The sequence below is a fragment of the Podarcis vaucheri genome (genome assembly GCF_965113315.1).
Source record: "Podarcis vaucheri genome assembly, chromosome: 2".
Classification (NCBI taxonomy): domain Eukaryota; kingdom Metazoa; phylum Chordata; class Lepidosauria; order Squamata; family Lacertidae; genus Podarcis; species Podarcis vaucheri.
In genome coordinates this window covers 127773440-127794225 of record NC_138760.1, presented here as the reverse complement: position 1 = coordinate 127794225, position 20786 = coordinate 127773440, and the positions used below count along the sequence as shown (strand labels likewise).

General features: G+C 47.1%; 2 protein-coding genes across 5 annotated transcripts in view; both read left to right on the top strand.

The window, feature by feature from the left end:
• Positions 1-3465: 3465 nt before the first annotated feature.
• On the top strand, positions 3466-11981 carry LOC309527346 (uncharacterized protein). Of its 2 annotated transcripts, none has more exons than XM_082214128.1 (6): positions 3466-3694; positions 6170-6663; positions 6855-6936; positions 7264-7334; positions 8514-8640; positions 9993-11981. In XM_082214128.1, the coding sequence occupies exons 2-6, from the start codon at positions 6262-6264 to the stop codon at positions 11054-11056; spliced, it is 1746 nt and encodes a 581-aa protein (XP_082070254.1). In that variant the 5' UTR covers positions 3466-3694; positions 6170-6261; the 3' UTR covers positions 11057-11981. The 2 variants fall into 2 exon arrangements, with proteins under 2 accessions (XP_082070254.1, XP_082070253.1); XM_082214127.1 differs by having other exon boundaries at positions 3470-3694; positions 7264-7346.
• A 3807-nt stretch (positions 11982-15788) lies between these two features.
• LOC309527335 (uncharacterized protein) overlaps positions 15789-20786 on the top strand; it is a 47735-nt gene continuing 42737 nt past the window's right edge. For 2 of the 3 annotated variants that reach the window (XM_082214105.1, XM_082214106.1), the window contains exon 1: positions 16105-16712. In XM_082214105.1, coding sequence (XP_082070231.1) covers positions 16536-16712 — 177 coding nt within the window. In that variant the 5' untranslated portion in view covers positions 16105-16535. The other variant, XM_082214107.1, reaches the window with a different exon arrangement.

Sequence of the window (20786 nt, the reverse complement as noted above, 5' to 3'; positions counted from 1 at the left end):
GCTATTATGGTATTATGTCTCGTTGTTGTTTTAGTATTGTAAACTGCCCTGTTATCTTCGGGTGAAAGGCCGTATGGAAATGAAATAATATGGATGTGGTTTTCAAAGAGTGGTTGCAATATAAGTGGGTAGCAAATCGCACAGCATACGCACCATGATCTTGAGAGTAAAAATGATACCTTGCTATTCCAAAAGCCTAGAAAGTGTGTTAATTTGCCACAGTGCCCACACTTGAAATAAAGTGACAAAGGAAGGGGATGCACATATCTAGCCCAAAGTATGCAGAACCTAAGTCTGGGAGCAGAGTTCTGTGGCTTTGGTCTGGGAGTTCTGCTCTCCCTGTCCACCAGCAAGGCTACAGCATCTCTCACAGTCCTCCTGTGGGTCCATTTCCAGCAAGGCATGAAGAAGGAGCTTTGAGCTACCCAACCATTGGCAATCTGGGATTTAAGTACTCTTCTGAGCCAATGATTTAAGTACTATTTTGAGCCAATGAATCCTTAAAGCGAAGGGGAGGGGGGTTGCCCTGGATGAGTGAAAGTTATAACACCTTTATTTCTGTGTACTATTCTTTATTTCCTACAAGTTCCTGTCTGTTTGCTATTCTGTTCACTTTGCTAAGTTTGAAGTTGAAAGTACATGACCCTGGTGAGAAATGATTGCTTATTATATAATATAGAATATATAGTAGACATATAATATTTTATAATGAACCACCAACAAAGAGAAGGGTATCTCCCCCTTAAGTCTTCCCAATCCCTTACGCCCTCCTAAATAGTATGAGTAAAACATTTGTTTTGCAAATGAAAACTATAGTGTGGTACTTACTCACAATGATCAAGTCTTGTCCTGGTTCTTCTCTGACACTCCCAGCTGAGCTTTTGAAAGCTTTCTTGACTAAATCACTAGCACTCCCAACGGGTTTACAGGTTACAAACAGCTGGTTCATGACAACGCATAGCAGTTCACAGCTGGATGTAAATAAGATGTTGATCGAACACTTGACATGCTTCTTGTTCTTTCTTTTTGAAGAGTGAGGCTGGCAGTTCTAACCACATAATTTACATCTTCCTGGGAGTTATGGCAGGTCAGGGAAGGCAAGGGAAGCTGCTGAGGGAGCAAACATGTTTCTGGGCTCTGTGGAAGTGTAGCCTTTTAGCCATGTTCAAATATATAAAAGGATGTCACATAGAGGAGGGAGAAAGGTTGTTTTCTGCTGCTCCGGAGAAGCGGACACGGAGCAATGGATCCAAACTACAAGAAAGAAGATTCCACCTAAACATTAGGAAGAACTTCCTGACAGTAAGAGCTGTTCGACAGTGGAATTTGCTGCCAAGGAGTGTGGTGGAGTCTCCTCCTTTGGTGGTCTTTAAGCAGAGGCTTGACAACCATATGTCAGGAGTGCTCTGATGGTGTTTCCTGCTTGGCAGGGGGTTGGACTCGATGGCCCTTGTGGTCTCTTCCAACTCTAGGATTCTATGATTCTATGATTCTAAGAGCTGAGCCACACTTGTTCACACGAGGGGCTCCTCATTTAATGGGCTGCACTAGCAACTGGGGGAAGCTAGCAAACAATATAAAATAGGGTGGTCATATTTCAAAAAGTGAAAATCCGGACACAAAAATTGTTGAGCTCTTTTTTTTTTCCTTTTTGGCCAAAGTTTTTGAGCTATTTTTAAGGAAAATAACCCTCAACAACACTGCTGACATTCAGATTTTCCCGGACTTTTTTTTTCTTCTCTCCGCAATTTTTGCCCAGACACTGCTTCCAACTGCAGTATTCCGGCTATGTCCAGGATATAGAGTGCAAAAGAGAAGAAGGAAGGTTGAAGAAGGGTAATGGGGAAGTCAGAGGTACAGAAATGAGAGTTTGGAGGGAAATGCTGTTGATTTGGTTTGTCTCCTGCTGAAATGGGAGACTCCAAGCTGGGAGGGAGAAGACGGGTACATCTTACTGACTTTTGATGGTGGTTAATAATAATTTTATTATTTGTACCCTACCCATCTGACTGGACTGTCCCAGCCACCCTGGGTGGCTTCCAACATATATAAAAATCATTAAAAATGATTGCAAGTTAATAATAATAATGTTATTTATTAGGAGGACCCTACCTTCTCCATATTCCCACACCTCTTTCCCTTTTGCTCTTAAAATCCACTCTTATGAATGCCTGCGAGGCCCGTCCCCAGGATCCATGTCCCCCTCTCCCAGTCTGGGGAGTCCATCCTCTGTGCCAGATTCCCATTCAGTCCCAGATTCACCCCAGCCCAGCCCCCTAAGACCCTTTCCATGGTCTTCCAATTCCAGCTCCCTAGCCTCCCCCCACACTTTCAGAGGACTCATGGTAGATCAGAGAAAGGAGAAGAAGGCTGCTCAAAGAGCAAACATGCTTTCTGAAAGTGTGGCCTTCAAGGAAACGGTTGAGCCACAACCCCACATGTCGTTCAAATCATTTAATTCCCATTTAATCGACCGTGCCAGCACTTGGGGGAAGCTAGTCAGGAATATGAAAAGATAACCCAGGGTGTAGAGGGCAAAAGAGGAGGATGAGGAAGAGACAAGACACATCTTGTTGACTTTTGAGGGTTTGGAGGACCCTGCCGTATTCTCTGTCCCCACACCTATATCCCTTCCACTCTTAGAATCCAGTTCAGTTCATTTTAACCCTTAGAACCAAGCAGAAAAATAAAGTATTTTTGTCATGCTGTAGCTCCATTTAAATCCATGGGACTTAAAAACAATCCCATGGTGCCTTAAAAGACCAACCAATTTATTCTGGCAGAAGCTTTTGTGGCCTATATACGACAGAGGTGTGAAATGCTACCCTCAGTTATATGTATACTCAAGTTTTGGGGCAGAAGGGTTGTCGGTTGAATAAAGGAATGAAATACAGAAAAGTACATATGGTGATAATTATGTTGTTCACAGTGTTTATTCACACAGAGAGACGAAGTCCAGATTAATTTATCCCACTGATGCCAAAGAGACCAAAATTTGACTACCTCTAGATCTAATCATCTTTCAAACGGTATTTTTCACTGGGAAGTGAACTGTTGGAAGAATATATTTTTGGAGCGCAAGGAGACATTTGTCATCTGAAAGCAAGACTGGTGTAGATCTGTGCTCCAGCACAATTCTCAAAACAATCACATGAAATCACATGTGTATCTGAAGAAGTGTGCATGCACACGAAAGCTCATACCAAGAACTAACTTAGTTGGTCTTTAAGGTGCTACTGGAAGGAATTTTTTTATTATGAAATTAAAAAAAGGGAAATGTATTGGAAGTTTGTATAAGGATGTAGCGTTGCTTCAAAGGGCGCAGTAACTTTGCTGGCGTTTGCTGCATCTAAAGAAGATTTCTGGCAGGTGGTCACCGTCCCTGTGCTGAAAAAAGGTCACCCAGCCCCTAAACCGCCAAAAACTACTTTGGGAAGGGGAAAAAAACTTCCCCGAAACTCTCAAAATAACAAAACAATCCTAGGGGAAAAAATCAACAGCGCCCCCTATTGGGTCTAGTAAACAACGCCAGCTGCGTGGCTTTCTAAGGGTTAAGGAGAACTGAACTGGCTTCCTAGAGAGGAAGGAACTCGGAGAGAAGGGAAGGGAGCGGAGTCCTCCAGGGCAATACATGCCCCCACTCCATAGTCCTGCCTGGTTTTGGACTTGAAGGTGGGAGATCATCTGGGATTTGGTAAGTCGACCCCCCACTCTATTTTGTGCATTTGGGGGGAGGGTGCAGCTGATCCACCCAGGGGACCCCCAAGCCCTCCAATCAGGGAGCGCAGGTTCCCGCCCTGCAAAGCCAAATTTTGAAACGTTGGGAGAGGCTGCAAAGCAGGTCCGAAACATTTAGCTGAGCTAAGCAGAATGCATTTTCAGTTGCATTCCCTGTTGGTGAGGACCAGATCCAAGACAGACGGTTCCTTTGCTTCTGCTTCCAGGATCTGGGAAATAGGATTGTCTGCATGGCAACGAACCTTAAATAATAGTAGTAATAATAATAATAATAATAATAATAATAATAATAATAATAATAATTTATTTGTACCCCGCCCATCTGACTGGATTTCCCCAGCCACTCTGGGCGGCTTCCAACAAAGATGGGCGGGGTACAAATAATAAATTATTATTATTATTATTATTATTATTATTATTATTATTATTATTAGTTCGTTGCCATGCAGACAATCCTATTTCACAGATTAAAAACTTCCCTGAACAGGGCTGCCTTCAGATGTCGTCTTCTAAATGTCAGGCAGTTGTTTATCTCTTTGACATCTGGTGGGAGGGCGTTCCACAGGGCGGGCGCCACTACCGAGAAGGCCCTCTGCCTGGTTCCCTGTAACTTGGCTTCTTGCAGCGAGGGAACCGCCAGAAGGCCCTCGGCGCTGGATCTCAGTGTCCGGGCTGAACGATGGGGGTGGAGACACTCCTTCAGGTATACTGGGCCGAGGCCGTTTAGGGCTTTAAAGGTCAACACCAACACTTTGAATTGTGCTCGGAAACGTACTGGGAGCCAATGTAAGTCTTTCAAGACTGGTGTTATGTGGTCGCCCCCAGTCACCAGTATAGCTGCTGCATTCTGGATTAGTTGTAGTTTCCGGGTCACCTTCAAAGGTAGCCCCCACGTAGAGCGCATTGCAGTAGTCCAAGCGGAAGATAACTAGAGCCTGCACCACTCTGGCCAGACAGTCTGCGGGCAGGTAGGGTCTCAGCCTGCATACCAGGTGGAGCTGGTAGACAGCTGCCCTGGATACAGAATTGACCTGCACCTCCATGGACAGCTGTGAGTCCAAAATGACTCCCAGGCTGCACACCTGGTCCTTCATTCTTAGCATAGGCTGAGTTCCAAGAGGTATCAGGGGTAAGGAGTTATTTAGCACCCACCCACAAATTACTCCATAAAGGTGCTTGCAGAAAGCAGCTTCTTCCTGATCTCAGGCCAGCAGGAAATTGGCATTCTTGTTTCTAGGATGAAATGTGCACTATATGAGAGGAGGAGGAGGAGGAGAAGGAGACTGCAGCTCTTTAGGACCCCAAAGGAATCCTAAGTGTTAGCTAGTTTCCAAATGCAGCTGCGGCTTCCTTCATAATTTCAATACACAGGGAGGCAGGGAGGAACCTCTGATGTTTCAGTTCTGTTTCAGTTCTCAAGTGAGATCGTCTCACAGGCTGAGGAAGAGCCTGCAAGTCTCAAATGGAAGAATGCTGGGGCTCAGTAGTGGTCCATGGCCCATAGTTTGAGAACTGCTGGCTTAGAAGGCGGCTTGTATAATTTGCCTTCATAACTTTCCAGGAGGGCTACTGCATCAGTATAATCAGGCCCTGGTTAGGGATGCGGGAGGCACTGTGGTCTAAACCACTGAGCCTCTTGGGCAGCTCAAATCCTCGTGACGGGGTGAGTTCCCATTGCTCTGTCCCAGCTCCTGCCAACATAGCAGTTCAAAAGCACAGCAGTGCAAGTAGATAAATAGGTACCGCTCTGGCGGGAAGGTTAAGCGGCGTTTCCATGCGCTCTGGTTTCCGTCACGGTGTCCCGTTGTGCCAGAAGCGGTTTAGTCACGCTGGCCACATGATCCAGAAAGCTGTCTATGTTTAAACGCCAGCTCCCTCAGCCTGAAAGTGGAGATGAGCACCACAACCCCATAGTCGAATTTGACTGGAAATAATAATAATAATAATAATAATAATAATAATAATAATAATTTATACTCCGCCCATCTGGCTGGGCTTCCCCAGCCACTCTGGGCGGCTTCCAACAAAATATTAAAATACAGTAATGCATCAAACATTAAAAGCTTCCCTAAACAGGGCTGCCTTCAGATGTCTTCTAAAAGTCTGGTAGTTATTGTTCTTTTTGACATCTGGTGGGCATTCCACAGGGCGGGTGCCACTACCAAGAAGGCCCTCTGCCTGGTTCCCTGTGACTTGGCTTGTCGCAGTGAGGGAAGAACTGCCAGAAGGCCCTCGGCGCTGGACCTCAGTGTCTGGGCAGAACAATGGGGGTGGAGACGCTCCTTCAGATATACTGGACCGAGGCCTTAACCCTCCAGGGGTTCTTTACCTATTTTTAACTATTGAGACCCACCCACCTTTGCTCAGGGAACATTCTTCCTATTCTGACAATGAAGCAATTTTACAGAAGAACAATGTCTTGGCCTTCTAGGACTTGCTAGCACCTCTCATTAGGACAGACAGAAATTGGCAGAGGAGCAAAGGAGTTCCTGTCAACCTCTTGGAGACTTCCTGGGAGTACCGATGGAGGAGGAAGATTCCAGAGGACTTGAAGCAGGAAGGGGCCGGGATGCCATCGAGACTGGAAGCAGCAGAGGATTCTGGGAGAACACAGGGACTAAGGACACCCTCATCTCGTACGTTCAGCCCCAGTGTTTCAGGCATTTCCTTTACCAGGAGGCCAAAGGCCCTCGGGAGGTTTGCAGGCAACTCCACCATCTTTGCCATCAGTGGCTAAAGCCAAATCAACACACAAAGAAGGAGATCCTGGACCTGGTGATCTTGGAGCAGTTCCTGGCTGTCCTTCCATCAGAGATGGAGAGCTGGGTGAGGGAGTGTGGGGCAGAGACCAGCTCCCAGGCGGTGGCCCTGGTGGAAGGTTTCCTCCTGAGCCAGGCAGAGGAGAAGAAGCAGAAAAACTGGCAGGTGAGTGCTCCAATCTAGAAAGCAGCAAGAACTTCAAATGTGATTGAGGGTACCTCAAAATTTGCTACTAATTGCAACATTTTTTGAAAGCTTCCAAGGATATACAGTAACCCTTAAGGTTTCTGCTTCTTGTAATGCCTTTTCTAATTTTTCTCCCCATTCCATGTTTTGAATTTTTATTGCCGTTCCAGGGGAAGGTTCTGTTTGCAGAGATGAGCAATGATTTCTCCGATAATGAGAGGACTCCACCAGACACCAGAAAGCACCCACTGGGTAAGCATTGCAGAAATCTATCCCAGTTTGCCTTCCGTGTTTAATTGCAAAACACTTCCATGGGCTCCTTTAGTGTTTAGAGCAGAAGGTACTTCTCTCTAGCCTTTTCCGTAGCTCAAAACAACATTTCCCTGTTTTCAAATGTGGGGACATGCAAGTTGAGTTGCGGACAAAAGCCCAAAGAGGGAGAAACGCATTTCCACATTCCTGAAATATAAAATTGGAATAAAAAACTCAACAGATGAGACTATTTCTAAAGCCTGTTTGTAGTTAGACATGCAATGCTTAACCTCTGAGACAAGCTTTCCATCAACTTGTCTTTCACAGGTGATGGGATGATGCTGGGAAGATCTCTTCAGCCATATTCTCTTCACAAAGGAGGGGAATCAGCTTCTGTGGTACCAGATCAGGTAGTGGGGCAAATCAGTGGGGGGGGGGAGAGGCTGGGGGCAGCCAGATGGCCTCTGTCCTCTCCTCTCTGAGCCAGAATCAATTTTCTTTCACTTTCCTTCTCTGAAATGTGAGCTGAACGAAAGCTTTGAAGGCCAGTCAAGGAAACTTTAAATCCTGAGAATGAGGAACAGCTACCACGCGGGTGGCGCTGTGGTCTAATCAGAAGGCGCTGTAGCTTGCCGATCAGAAGGTCGGCGGTTCAAATCCCTGCGACGGGGTGAGCTCCTGTTGCTCGGTCCCTGCTCCTGCCAACCTAGCAGTTCAAAAGCACAGAAAAGTGCAAATAGATAAATAGGTACCGCTCTGGCGGGAAGGTAAACGGCGTTTCCGTGCGCTGCTCTGGTTCACCAGAAGCGGCTTAGTCATGCTGGCCACATGACCCGGAAGCTGTATACCAGCTCCTTCAGCCAGTAAAGCGAGATGAGCGCCACAACCCCAGAGTCATCCACAACTGGAGCTAACGGTCAGGGGTCCCTTTACCTTTACCTTTACCTCGCCTTAACTATCCTTTTAGATGCAGCCAGAATTGTTTCTTAGTAGTAGCAGTGCTACGTATGAATTTAAATAACACTTAATGCTAAGGTAAACTTCTAAACAGCTGACAGTAGAAAAAGCAGTTACAGAAATGAAACAATTCCATTGAAACATTAAAATAAACACCCATAATTACCGTATTTTTCGTCCCATAGGGCGCATGGGCCCATAGGACGGACCTAGTTTGGGGGGGGAATAAGGGGGGGGAGCCCGAGCTTCCCCTGACCCCAGCCCCCAGAACAGGCAGCTCTCCGCAAAGCGGTGGGAGAGCTGTGTGACTTCGCGCAGCTCTCCCACTGCTTGCGGATAGCTTCCTGAAGCCTGGAGAGCGAGAGGGGTCCGTGCGCACTGACCCCCCTCACTCTCCAGGCTTCAGCGAAAGCCTGCATTCGCCCCATAAGACGCACCCACATTTCCCCTTCATTTTTGGAGGGGAAAAGGTATGTCCTATAGGGCGAAAAATACGGTAAATTGTACAAAAAAAATTATGCATTAAAGCAACACAACAGTTTATAGACAATGGACAACCTGGTAATGAGCTGTCTCTGGTGAGCCATCTCCAAGGTGGAAATATTTCCTTTTTATTTTAGGGTTCAGCATCCTTTGAGGAAGTGGCTGTGCATTTCACAGATGAGGAGTGGGTGCTGCTGGATCCTGACCAGAGAGCTCTGCATAAGGAAGTCATGGAGGAGACCTGTGGGATCATGGCCTCTCTCAGTAAGGCTGTTTTATCTATCTTGTGAAATTCAGGTGTTTATACGTATGATGAACCTACAACATTGTGCTGGAATTCAGAAGCAGCACCTACGGCATCTGGTATTCTAACGCCTCTGCAGTTAACCTCAAATGGAAGATGGTATATTGTTTTGTCTCCAAATATGATTCCTCCAGTTTCCCCCTTCTAAACAATTAGCAAAGTGGTTTTGACTGCTCTAACCATTGGTCAGTCTTGCCCAGTGTTGTCTCCTCTGGCTGACAGCATCCCTCCAACGTTCCATGCCAGCACATTGAATGCCAGCACAAGATCCATTAGATGAGCAAGGGGAACTGGATCTGGCTGGTGAGGCGGATAGTTCCCTGCTCTATGCATAAGCCAACTTTGACAGGTGATCATTCATATCTGTCTATCAATCTTCTGATGACATTATGACATCAGGTGGCAATTAGGAAGGGGGGAATTCAAACCCCCCTTGAAGGCCAGCTTTCAGCGCCAATCAGCTGATCAGTGTGGAAAATCCTTTCACATTTACAGTGGTGCCTTGCAAGACGAAAATAATCCGTTCCGCGAGTCTCTTCGTCTAGCGGTTTTTTCGTCTTGCGAAGCAACCCTATTAGCGGATTCGCGCTATTAGCGGTTTAGCGGCTATTAAAGGCTTAGCGGCTAAAAGGCTATTAGCGGCTTAGCGGCTTAGAAAAAGGGGGGGAGCAAAAAAAATCGTCCTTTTTTATTTCAGTCTTTACAGAGAGAGGCTATAGAACCCAGACTCTTAGATAATGGTGTTGTCCTGAGTGAATCTCCACCCCCGTCTCTCCCACTTCCTCATTCATCACTTCTACGGGTGCTGCTAAGCGCCCTCTGTCTTTGAGCTCTTTGCTCTCCTACTTTTAAGGCTCGCCGGGTTCTGGGAGATGGTGGGTCTGGAATGCTTTCTAATGACAACATGTCAGCTGGTAGTTGTTCCAGCTATCCCATGATTTCCCAGCTTTTCCCCTCATCTGCCTCTGAGCTGCTACCTCCCTCAAACCCCTGTTGCAAATCTATACTATCTCCCTCTTCCTCCCCCCTGGAAGGGTCCTGCCAGGAGCCTTACTTGCGAAGGAGCAGTCAGGAGTGCATTTTAAGCAGCCAGCTGGTTGTGGGGAGTCACATATTTTCATCTCCGCACTAGGAAGTCATAGCTCTGGGGCTCACAGCCTCTCAGTCCACCTTAGGACCCCTGCCAGAAAGATCTGCCTCACATCAAAGTCCCTTCAGTTCTTCCATTTTTACAACTGTTCCTTGGCATTGCTCAATAATTTGGAACCCAGTTTCATCCTAAGGCTCTAATCAGTTTCTGTCTTCATTGCAGAAGGTGATGAATTGGAAACCAAGAATAAAGGAGACCACGATAATGTCTACGCAGTGAGGGAGCAGAATGTAAATTTGGAGAGTGGAGAGAGATTCAGCCAGAGGTCCCAACAAAAAACTGATGGTGGGAAGAAACAGTATCAGTGCTTGGAATGTGGAAAAAACTTTAGCAGGAAGTCAAATCTCACTAGGCATGAAATAATTCATTCAGAAGAGAAACCGTATCAATGCTTCGACTGTGGTAAGAGCTTTAAAAGAAGCACAGACTTCCTTAAACACCAAACATTTCACACAGGGGTAAAACCTTATCAGTGCTTGGAATGCGGAAAGTGCTTAAGTCGAAACAACCGTCTCGCTTCCCATCAAAGAATTCATACAGGGGAGAGGCCATATCCATGTTTGGAATGTGGGAAGAGCTTCAGTATGAGTGACAGCCTGACTACACATCAAAGGATTCATACAGGGGAGAAACCATATCAGTGCTTGGAATGTGGAAAGAGCTTCAATTTAAAGCATAATCTCACTTCCCATCAGACACTTCACACAGGGGAAAAGCCATTTCAGTGCTTGGATTGCGGAAAGAGCTTCTCTCGGAACGACCGTCTCACTTTCCATCGAAGAATTCATACAGGGGAGAAACCCTATCAGTGCTTGGAATGTGGGAAGAGCTTCAGTTTAAAGGTAAATCTCACTTCCCATCAAACGCTTCACACAGGGGAAAAACCATATCCATGCTTGGAATGTGGAAAGAGCTTCAGGTTGAAGCAAACTCTCGCTTCCCACCAGACGCTTCACTCGGGGGAAAAGCCGTATCAGTGCTTGGAATGTGGGAAGAGCTTCAGGTTAAAGCAAATTCTCACTTCCCATCAAACGCTTCACACAGGGGAGAGACCGTTTCAGTGCTTGGAATGCGGAAAGCGCTTCAGCCGGAGCTACCATCTCACGGCTCATCAAAGAATTCATAACGGAGAGAAGCCGTATCGGTGCTTGGAATGTGGACGGAGCTTCAGTCAGAGGGCCTCTCTCACTTCCCATCAAGCAAAGCATGATGGAATCAAACTATGAAAGGAATAAATGCTGGCAAGTCATAGGTCCAGACAGGGCTGTGTTGCATGGTGTCCATCTGAATGCACAGGTGTGTCCAGCTCTCACATATATCTCTGTACCTTTGGTGATGAGTTCTGCTCTCCCCACAAATAACCTCTACCAGCAAGGCTACAGCATCTCTCTCAGTCCTTCTTTTCGTCCATTTCCAGCAAGGCATGAAGAAGGGTATTCCATTGGAGCTTTGAGCTACCCAACCAATGAAAATCTGGGATTTAAGTACAGTGGTACCTCGGGTTACAGACGCTTTAGGTTGCAGACGCTTCAGGTTACAGACTCCGCTAACCCAGAAATAGTACTTCGGGTTAAGAACTTTGCTTCAGGATGAGAACAGAAATCGTGCCCCGGTGGCACGGCAGCAGCGGGAGGCCCCATTCGCTAAAGTGGTACCTCAAGTTAAGAACAGTTTCAGGTTAAGAATGGACCTCCAGAACGAATTAAGTTCTTAACCTGAGGTACCACTGTACTATTTTGGGCCAATGTATCCTTACGGGGAAGGGAGGGTCTCCCTTCATGAGTGAGGTTCATAATGCCTTTATTTCATTGTACCATTGTTTCCTACAAGTCCCTCTAGGTTTACTATTCTGTTCATATTTCTAAGTTTGAAGTTGAAAGGAGATGCCCCTGGTTAGAAATGACAGAATGGTTATCTTTCCTGTTTCCTGTATTTTTCCTGTTTCTTGAGTTTTTCTTTGGAGAACGCTAATATTGACCCTGGAGATCTCCATTCTTTCTTTTGATTGGAAAGATACAGTGCTGTATAGGGAAGCTTTTAAATGTGTAACGTTTTATTATGCTTTAAAATATGTTGGAAGCCACCCAGAGTGGCTGGGGCAACCCAATCAGATGGACGAGCTATAAATAATAAAAAGTATTATTATTATTATTATTATTATTATTATTATTATTATTATTTGCTAGTAATTAAACATTGCTGGCAACACACATTTAGTGTACATTTACCCTAAACTTCCAGGACCCATCCCAGGTCACGATTTGTAGAGATGGTTTGTGTCATGATAGCTGTACATTTCTCAGAACGAATCCTCACTGAATTCAATGTAATCTACAGATAATTGTGTCCAGAACTGCAGGCTGAATAGGCTAGTTGCAGCACTTTTAACAAAGTACCCATCCAATTCTAGGACTATGGGAAAGGAATTCCCCCAGGACCCAGCTTATTTACTCCTATGTCTTATTTCCAGAGAGTGAAATAAAATAGAGAGATATTTAATGGACTGGGACCTGGGAGATCAGGGTTAAATTCTAGTGGAGGCACAAGCTGTTTTGGAGTTGTAGTCCACTTGGTCAGATGAATCATTTTTGATAATCCATGAAAGACTATGCAGTACTGTGTTATCCTTCTATTTATTGATACCCTGCCTTTTCCCCTTATGGGACTCAAAGCAGTTTGTGGATAAGAACAAGAACGGCTAAAACAGAAAAGAACCATCTTTTCTTTAAAACAATTGTTAAACCATAAAAAATAATGACAGCAAGAACAGCACAGCAGCAGCCCTTTCATTCAAAGCAGTCAGTTCCGCAAAGTGTTGGAACAAGAAAGTTCTCACCTGCTGGACAAAGGGAGTTGACTTTTTGAGTGTTTGGAGGGTTTTACTCGCTTCTCTCTCCCCAATCCCAACCCCACAAATGTCCCTACAGCTGTTAGAATCCAGCTCAGTTCATTTTAAACCTTAGAATCCAGAGGAATAAATAAAATTACAGTGGAACCTTGATTGTCGAACGCAATCCGTTCCAGAAGACCGTTAGACTTCTGAACCGTTTGACAACCGAGTCGCAATTGCCGGTCAGCAAATTCCTTTTTAAAAATGGAGAAACGTGCCTTGGAAGCCGTTCGACTTCCGAGGCGCATTCAGAAACGGAAGCATTCACTTCTGGGTTGTTGGCGTTCGGGTTCCGAATTGTTCGGGTTCCGAAGTGTTTGACAACTGAGGTTCCACTGTATTTAGACATGCTGCAGCGCCACTGAAATCCAAAACATTCCAAAATGAGGTGTTCGGGAACCAAGGTTTGACACTCTCGTGTGTGTGTGTGTGTGTGTGTGTGTGATGTTTTGGAGCTATTTTTAAGGAAATTCACCAAAATCTAGACTTCTGACATGGATTGCTAGATTTTCCTGGACATTTGAGCAATTTCCGCCCGTACACCGTTCCGACAGTCGTATTCCAGCTATGTCCGGAAAATTCCAGACATATGGCAACCCTATTATGTATACACATGGTTTGGGGCAGAAGGGTTGTAAAATACAGAAGAGCACATATGGGGACACAATGGTATGGTGATAAGGTAAACGTAAAAGATAAAGGACCCTTGGACAGATAAAGTGACGGGTCAGGGTCTAATCCATACTCACACAAAACCCAGCTGCTGATGCCACTGATACACTGGTATTGGTAAGTCAAGATTAATTTGCCCCATTTATGTCAATGGCACTAAAATGTGATTGACTTCCTCTCAATTCAACCTGATCAGTTATTAGAAGAAGCCCAGCCCTTTGGGACAAGAAATCTGAAGCATGAGAACCTGGGTTGTCACTCGGACTATGAGCACACCCTGCATTTAAAGCACATATCCCCCACACACACACATCCAAAATATGGGAACTGTAGTTTACCCCTCACAGGCACAACTCCCGACACCCTCCAGAAACTACGCTTCCCGGGTAAAAATGCACTTTAGATGTATTTGGCGTGTGCCCAAAGCTCCCCTGCGTGGGTCAGAGCATGATCCACCCCCTTTGAGAGGCACAGAGGGAGCTGATCCTGCTCCTTGGCCTTCCCTTTCTGCCTGGTTTTCTCAACAGGCAACGCCAAGGATTGAACCCTGGAGGTTCTGAATGGGAAGGACTTTCCCTTCCAGCTGCTGCTGAGCTACAGGCAGTCTTCCTGCATAGCTTTCTAAGGGTTAAGGGGAACTGAACTGGTCTCCTAGAGAGGAAGGGAAGGGGGTGGAGTCCTCCAGGGCAATGCATTCCCCCCCTCCAAAATCCTTCCTGCCTGGCTTTGGACTTGGGGGGTGGGAGGTGGGAAGGTGGCCTCTGTCTCTCCCAAGATCCCATCAAGGGGCCCTCAGAGATTTGGTAAGTCAACCCCCCCATATTGTGCATTTTGGGGGAGGGTGCAAATGATCCATCCAGGGGACACCCCCCAAGTAAGAAGCAGATTCTGTCCCTCTGCAAAGTCAAGAAGCTCCCTACTGTTATAGGACTTCTAAGGTCTCACATATAATAAATCACATGTTCATAAATTTACAAGGCAAACCTACATAAGTATATAAACTACATATATAGTACAGGAGAGCAATCCTGAAACCCTTCTGACTCCCAAATTGACCTCAAATGTATCCCTGCAAGGAGGAAGGAACTGGGAAAGCCTACCCATTGTCTCTTTGCTCACAAATCCTGTCTTAAGGGCATATCTGTGTATGAATAGGGCGAGCTTGTGACCTGGATTCAGGAACTATTTACCATCACAAAAGAATGGCCAGGATGCCCAGGTAAAAGCAATCAGTGACCATTATCAGGTATCCTGGCAGACAGGTTTTCTGCTGTCTGCTAGACCGCACCTCCAGTGATGTATGTATGATGTTTTGGGGGGGGGTGGTCTTGAGCTACAGGGGAGGCAATTTTCAAATGTCTATATAAGAGCTTGAACACCATTGTTCTAGGTTCCTCCACTCCCTCCCTGCGTGGGGTGAGCGGGGGACCCTGCTGCAACAGTTTAATAAAGATCATGCTTACTAGCTGCTCTGCTTCTCAATATTCTCTGGTTGGCCTCTGTTATTTTCTCATACCGATAGAGAACCTACGTAAGGACTCCATATGGGCTCTTAGATACCCCATAAGGGAAAGGGAGCAGTACAGTGGTACCTCGGGTTACAAACACCTCGGATTACAGACTCCGCTTACTCAAAAGTAGTACCTCGGGTTAAGAAATTTACCTCAGGACGAGAACAGAAAACATGCGGCGGCGGTGCAAGGCCCCGTTAGCTAAAGTGGCACCTCAGGTTAAGAACGGTTTCAGGTTAAGATCGTACCTCTGGAACGAATTAAGTTTGTAACCAGAGGTACCACTGTATTTTTCTTATAACACTACATTTAAGGTTCCTCCCCGACATTAGTTAGGCAATGGTCACTTGCATGTGCTCATTCAGACATGCAACACATGCAGAGGGGGAGGGGGTGTTTTGTGATGGAATGGAAAACACTCCTGAGAACGGACAAGCGGTCTTTTAAGCAAATGATCAAATGCAGGTGACAACCTGTCTGAAAGTAAACAAACCTGTTGAATGGGGGCAGGAGTGCAAGTAACAGAAGCAGTCTGGCTAACACACTGGGCAGTTTTAAGCATATTAACACAGGTTTCCAGCTTTCATAGAATCATAGAATCATAGAGTTGGAAGAGACCACAAGGGCCATCGAGTCCAACCCCCTGCCAAGCAGGAAACACCATCAGAGCACTCCTGACATATGGTTGTCAAGCCTCTGCTTAAAGACCTCCAAAGGAGACTCCACCACACTCCTTGGCAGCATTTCTCACAAGCTGAGGAGGAGGAACAATGAGGCTGAGAGGCCCACACGCAGGGATGCTGAGGCTCAGTAGAGGTCCAATACTTTGAGAACTGCTGGCTTAGAAAGTGGCCTGCACATTTTGTTTATTAACTATCCTTTTAGAAGGGCTATCGCATCACTATAATCCAGCCCTGGTTACTAGTTGGACTCATCTACCCTTGCTCGGGGAACATTATTCCTCTCTGACAGTGTAGCAGTTTTACAACAGAACAATGTCTTGGCTTTGCAGGATTCAATGGATGAAAAGGACACCCTCACCTCAGAAGTCCAGCGCCAGCAGTTCAGACAATTCTGCTACCGGGAGGCTGAGGGCCCCTGAGATGCCTGCAGCTGACTTTACAGTCTCTGCCATCAGTGGCTGAAACCAGAGCAACACTCAAAGAGTGAGATATTGGACCTGGTGATCCAGAGCAGTTCCTGTTACCATAAAGCACCAATGCTGCAGCAAGCAAAGGCTCCAGCAGCTCAGTCAGCTGCTTGTGGCTGGAAAGCCAAACAGGATGTTTGTGACTGTTGCCATGGGAACAAAGGGGCAGTCCATTCTGTACTGAGCACCGGATGTTAGCTCAGTGTGTGTGTGTCATATGACCCGTACTGGAAGTACATGGGTGGAGTTTCTTCTTGCTGTTGTCGAGTGCAGACATGTTTCTCTGTACTGATATGAGAGACAGAAATAAAGGATGTAAATAGTTTTCTGTCTGCTTCTTTCCCCTCCCTGGGGGACACCAAAGGGGAGAGATGAAGAACGGTGTGTTCCTCTCACACATCTGAGAAGAATCACCGAGACCTCGCCTGCTTATCAGCAGAGTGGAGACGCGGGGAGGTCGACAGGAATATCTGCCGGTGCCTATGCTGTGGCACATTCCTCTGACCCAGGCAGAATTCCAACAGTTCCTGACTGTCCTTCCATCAGAGATGGAGAGCTGGGTGAGGGAATGTGGAGCGGAGACCAGTTCCCAGGTGGTGGCCCTGGCCGAAGGTTTCCTCCTGAGTCAGGCAGAGAAGAGGAAGCAGGCAGAGCAGCAGGTGAGAGTGGCAACCATCAAAATCTCTTGGCAACCATCAAAAATTTCACCTGTGGAAAACACCATTGAAGTGCTTGGAATGTGGAGACTATTTTGACAAGTCGTCAAGTCTTATTTTGCATCAGAGAGTTCACGCTAGGGAGAAACCATATAACTATTTGTCAAGAGCTTCAGTCAGAGCTCCAATCAAACAAGCGACAGGAGGGAGAAACCATATCAATGGTTGGAATGTGGTGACTACTTTGACAGGAAGTCGAGCCTCGTTTTGCACCAAAGAATTCACAGAAGAGGGAAACCGTATAAATATAAATATATAAAAGGATGTCACATAGAGGAGGGAGAAAGGTTGTTTTCTGCTGCTCCAGAGAAGCGGACACGGAGCAATGGATCCAAACTACAAGAAAGAAGATTCCACCTAAACATTAGGAAGAACTTCCTGACAGTAAGAGCTGTTTGACAGTGGAATTTGCTGCCAAGGAGTGTGGTGGAGTCTCCTACTTTGGAGGTCTTTAAGCAGAGGCTTGACAACCATATGTCAGGAGTGCTCTGATGGTGTTTCCTGCTTGGCAGGGGGTTGGACTCGATGGCCCTTGGGGTCTCTTCCAACTCTAGGATTCTATGATCTACAGAGTATAGAGAGCTTTGCCTGGGACCTGGAATGATCCTGTTAGGCAAATAATAAATAAATAAAACACCATTCTACTTTTCTGATTTTGACACACCTTTGCATAAATGCAAAACCTGGCGTCTCCAGACTAGGTGAAAGGAGCAGAAAGCCTAGAGGGCCCGTTGTTGTTGTTGTTTAGTCGTGTCCGACTCTTTGTGACCCCATGGACCACAGCGCGCCAGGCACTCCTGTCAGAGAGCCTTAGCAACCTTTCTTAACAACGGAAGGGGGAGCAACGAGTCCACGCTGCCTAGAGAGCCCTTAGCAACTCTCTTAACAACGGAAGGGGGAGCAACGAGTCCAACGTTGCCCAGAGAGCCCTTAGCAACCTTTCTTAACAACGGAAGGGGGAGCAACGAGTCCACGCTGCCTAGAGAGCCCTTAGCAACTCTCTTAACAACGGAAGGGGGAGCAACGAGTCCAACGTTGCCCAGAGAGCCCTTAGCAACCTCTCTTAACAACGGAAGGGGGAGCAACGAGTCCACGCTGCCCAGAGAGCCCTTAGCAACCTCTCTTAACAACGGAAGGGGGAGCAACGAGTCCACGCTACCCAGAGAGCCCTTAGCAACCTCTCTTAACAACGGAAGTGGGAGCAACGAGTCCACGCTGCCCAGAGAGCCCTTAGCAACCTCTCTTAACAACGGAAGGGGGAGCAACGAGTCCACGCTGCCCAGAGAGCCCTTAGCAATCTCTCTTAACAACGGAAGTGGGAGCAACGAGTCCACGCTGCCCAGAGAGCCCTTAGCAACCTCTCTTAACAACGGAAGGGGGAGCAACGAGTCCACGCTACCCAGAGAGCCCTTAGCAACCTTTCTTAACAACGGAAGGGGGAGCAACGAGTCCACGCTGCCTAGAGAGCCCTTAGCAACTCTCTTAACAACGGAAGGGGGAGCAACGAGTCCAACGTTGCCCAGAGAGCCCTTAGCAACCTTTCTTAACAACGGAAGGGGGAGCAACGAGTCCACGCTGCCTAGAGAGCCCTTAGCAACCTCTCTTAACAACGGAAGGGGGAGCAACGAGTCCACGCTACCCAGAGAGCCCTTAGCAATCTCTCTTAACAACGGAAGTGGGAGCAACGAGTCCACGCTGCCCAGAGAGCCCTTAGCAACCTCTCTTAACAACGGAAGGGGGAGCAACGAGTCCACGCTGCCCAGAGAGCCCTTAGCGACCCCTCTTAACAACGGAAGGGGGAGCAACGAGTCCACGCTGCCTAGAGAGCCCTTAGCAACCTCTCTTAACAACGGAAGGGGGAGCAACGAGTCCACGCTACCCAGAGAGCCCTTAGCACCTTTCTTAACAACGGAAGTGGGAGCAACGAGTCCACGCTGCCTAGAGAGCCCTTAGCAATCTCTCTTAACAACGGAAGTGGGAGCAACGAGTCCACGCTGCCCAGAGAGCCCTTAGCAACCTCTCTTAACAACGGAAGGGGGAGCAACGAGTCCACGCTACCCAGAGAGCCCTTAGCAATCTCTCTTAACAACGGAAGTGGGAGCAACGAGTCCACGCTGCCCAGAGAGCCCTTAGCACCTTTCTTAACAACGGAAGTGGGAGCAACGAGTCCACGCTGCCTAGAGAGCTCTTAGCAACCTCTCTTAACAACGGAAGGGGGAGCAAGGAGTCCATGCTGCCTAGAGAGCCCTTAGCAACCCCTCTTAACAACCGAGGAGGAAGCAGGGAGCAACGAGTTCTGGCCAGAGAGCCCTTAGCAACCGTCTTAATAAGAGAGTCTGAACCTCAAGGAGCAGGGAGGGCGGAAAAATCGAACTAAGCACAACCGCCACCACCCCCCCAAAAAAACACGGGGCGCGGGGGCGTTGTGGAGACGTTTGCAGGGCAAAAATAAGGCCGTGCCGCAGAGATGACAAAGGGAGCAAAGTGTGGGTTGGCGCTTAGAGAAGAGCCAGCAGGGCTGGTGCTCGCAAGGCCTAAAGAGGAGCCTGGCGGACCAGGGTCCCTACGCTGAAATGGGGCGCCCGGCCTCTGAGATGGAAGTAGGCAACCAGGCCCAGAAATCCTATGGTGTGCTTTAACCAGTCCAGTCCTATAGGTCAAGGAATCGGAAGTTTGAGACCCTGGAGCGCGTCCGCGCGCATCAATAAATGAATGAATTTTATTACTACGGTTGCAGACCAGTTCCGGCTCACTTACAATACAGTGGTGCCCCGCAAGACGAATGCCTCGCAAGACGGAAAACCCGCTAGACGAAAGAGTTTTCCGTTTTGGAGGTGCTTCGCAAAACGAATCTCCTATGGGCTTGCTTCGCAAGACGAAAATGTCTTGCGAGTTCCTGCGGGGGTTTTTTCCTCCCCCCCCCTTTTTCTAAGCCGCTAAGCCGCTTATCTGCTAAACCTAAGCCGCTAAAAGCCACTAATAGCGCTAATCCGCTAATCCTTCTATGGGCTTGCTTCGCAAGATGAAAAAACCACTAGACGAAGAGAATCACAGAACGGATTCTTTTCGTCTTGCGAGGCACCACTGTATCAGGAAAATCATAGAACACGAGCAATGCACTGAATTGCAATTGGGTATAACAGAGACAATACAGATATAGTTGCAGTTAAAAATATATATTAAATCTGGATTACTAAAATATAACCTAAAATTGTCATTTAAAACCTTTTTGTAGTACAGCTTGTTCCCTAAGTTTTATGGCAGTCGCAAAGAATTTCGCGCGCATCAATGCCTTTAAAGGGCATCCCCACCCACCAACCAAATTTTCCAAAATTATGCGAACTGTAGCTTCCCTCTCACAAGAGGCACCATTCCCAGCAGCGCCTCTAACAAACTACCGCTCCCAGGATCCTTTTGCAAGGATAACGTGTGGTGTGAATGTGTTTCGCGCGTGGCCAGAACCCTGTTCAAAACACCCTTCTGTGTCCAGGGGGTGGCTCCTCCTTGCCTCCTTCATGGACAGGCGCAGAAGGAGGTGGTCTTGCCCTTTGGTCTTCCCCAGGACTTGCCTCCTGGCTTTTCATAATTGGGAAACTGCCACGGATTGAACCCGGGAGCTTCTGCCTGCAAAGAGCAGCCGCCCCGCCACCTGCCCCTCTCGCCTTTTTGGCTTTAGTTACAGATAGGTAGCCGTGTTGGTCTGCCATAGTCAAAATAAATCCTTCCAGTAGCACCTTAAAGACCAACTAAGTTAGTTCTTGGTATGAGCTTTCGTGTGCATGCACACTACTTCAGATACACTGAAACAGAAGTTGCCAGATCCTTCTATCTAGTGAAAAGGTGGGGAGGGGTATTACTCAGAAGGGTGGTGGGAATGGGAGATTGGCAGATAGCTGAGATGAGCCTGTTGACGACTCTTAACGACTGCAATAGGTCTTACAGGAAAAGGCAAGGGGTGAGAAGGTGAAACATGGCTTAGTCATGTATAATGAGATAAGAATCCAATGTCTCTGTTCA

What these genes read in the sequence shown, in the direction of transcription:
- LOC309527346 (XM_082214127.1), top strand. Translation starts at nt 6,262, where the DNA reads ATGGAGGAGGAAGATTCCAGAGGACTTGAAGCAGGAAGGGGCCGGGAT. An exon ending in AGAAGCAGAAAAACTGGCAG is followed by an intron (nt 6,664 to 6,854) that starts GTGAGTGCTCCA and finishes TTGCCGTTCCAG; the next exon opens with GGGAAGGTTCTGTTTGCAGA. An exon ending in CACCAGAAAGCACCCACTGG is followed by an intron (nt 6,937 to 7,263) that starts GTAAGCATTGCA and finishes TGTCTTTCACAG; the next exon opens with GTGATGGGATGATGCTGGGA.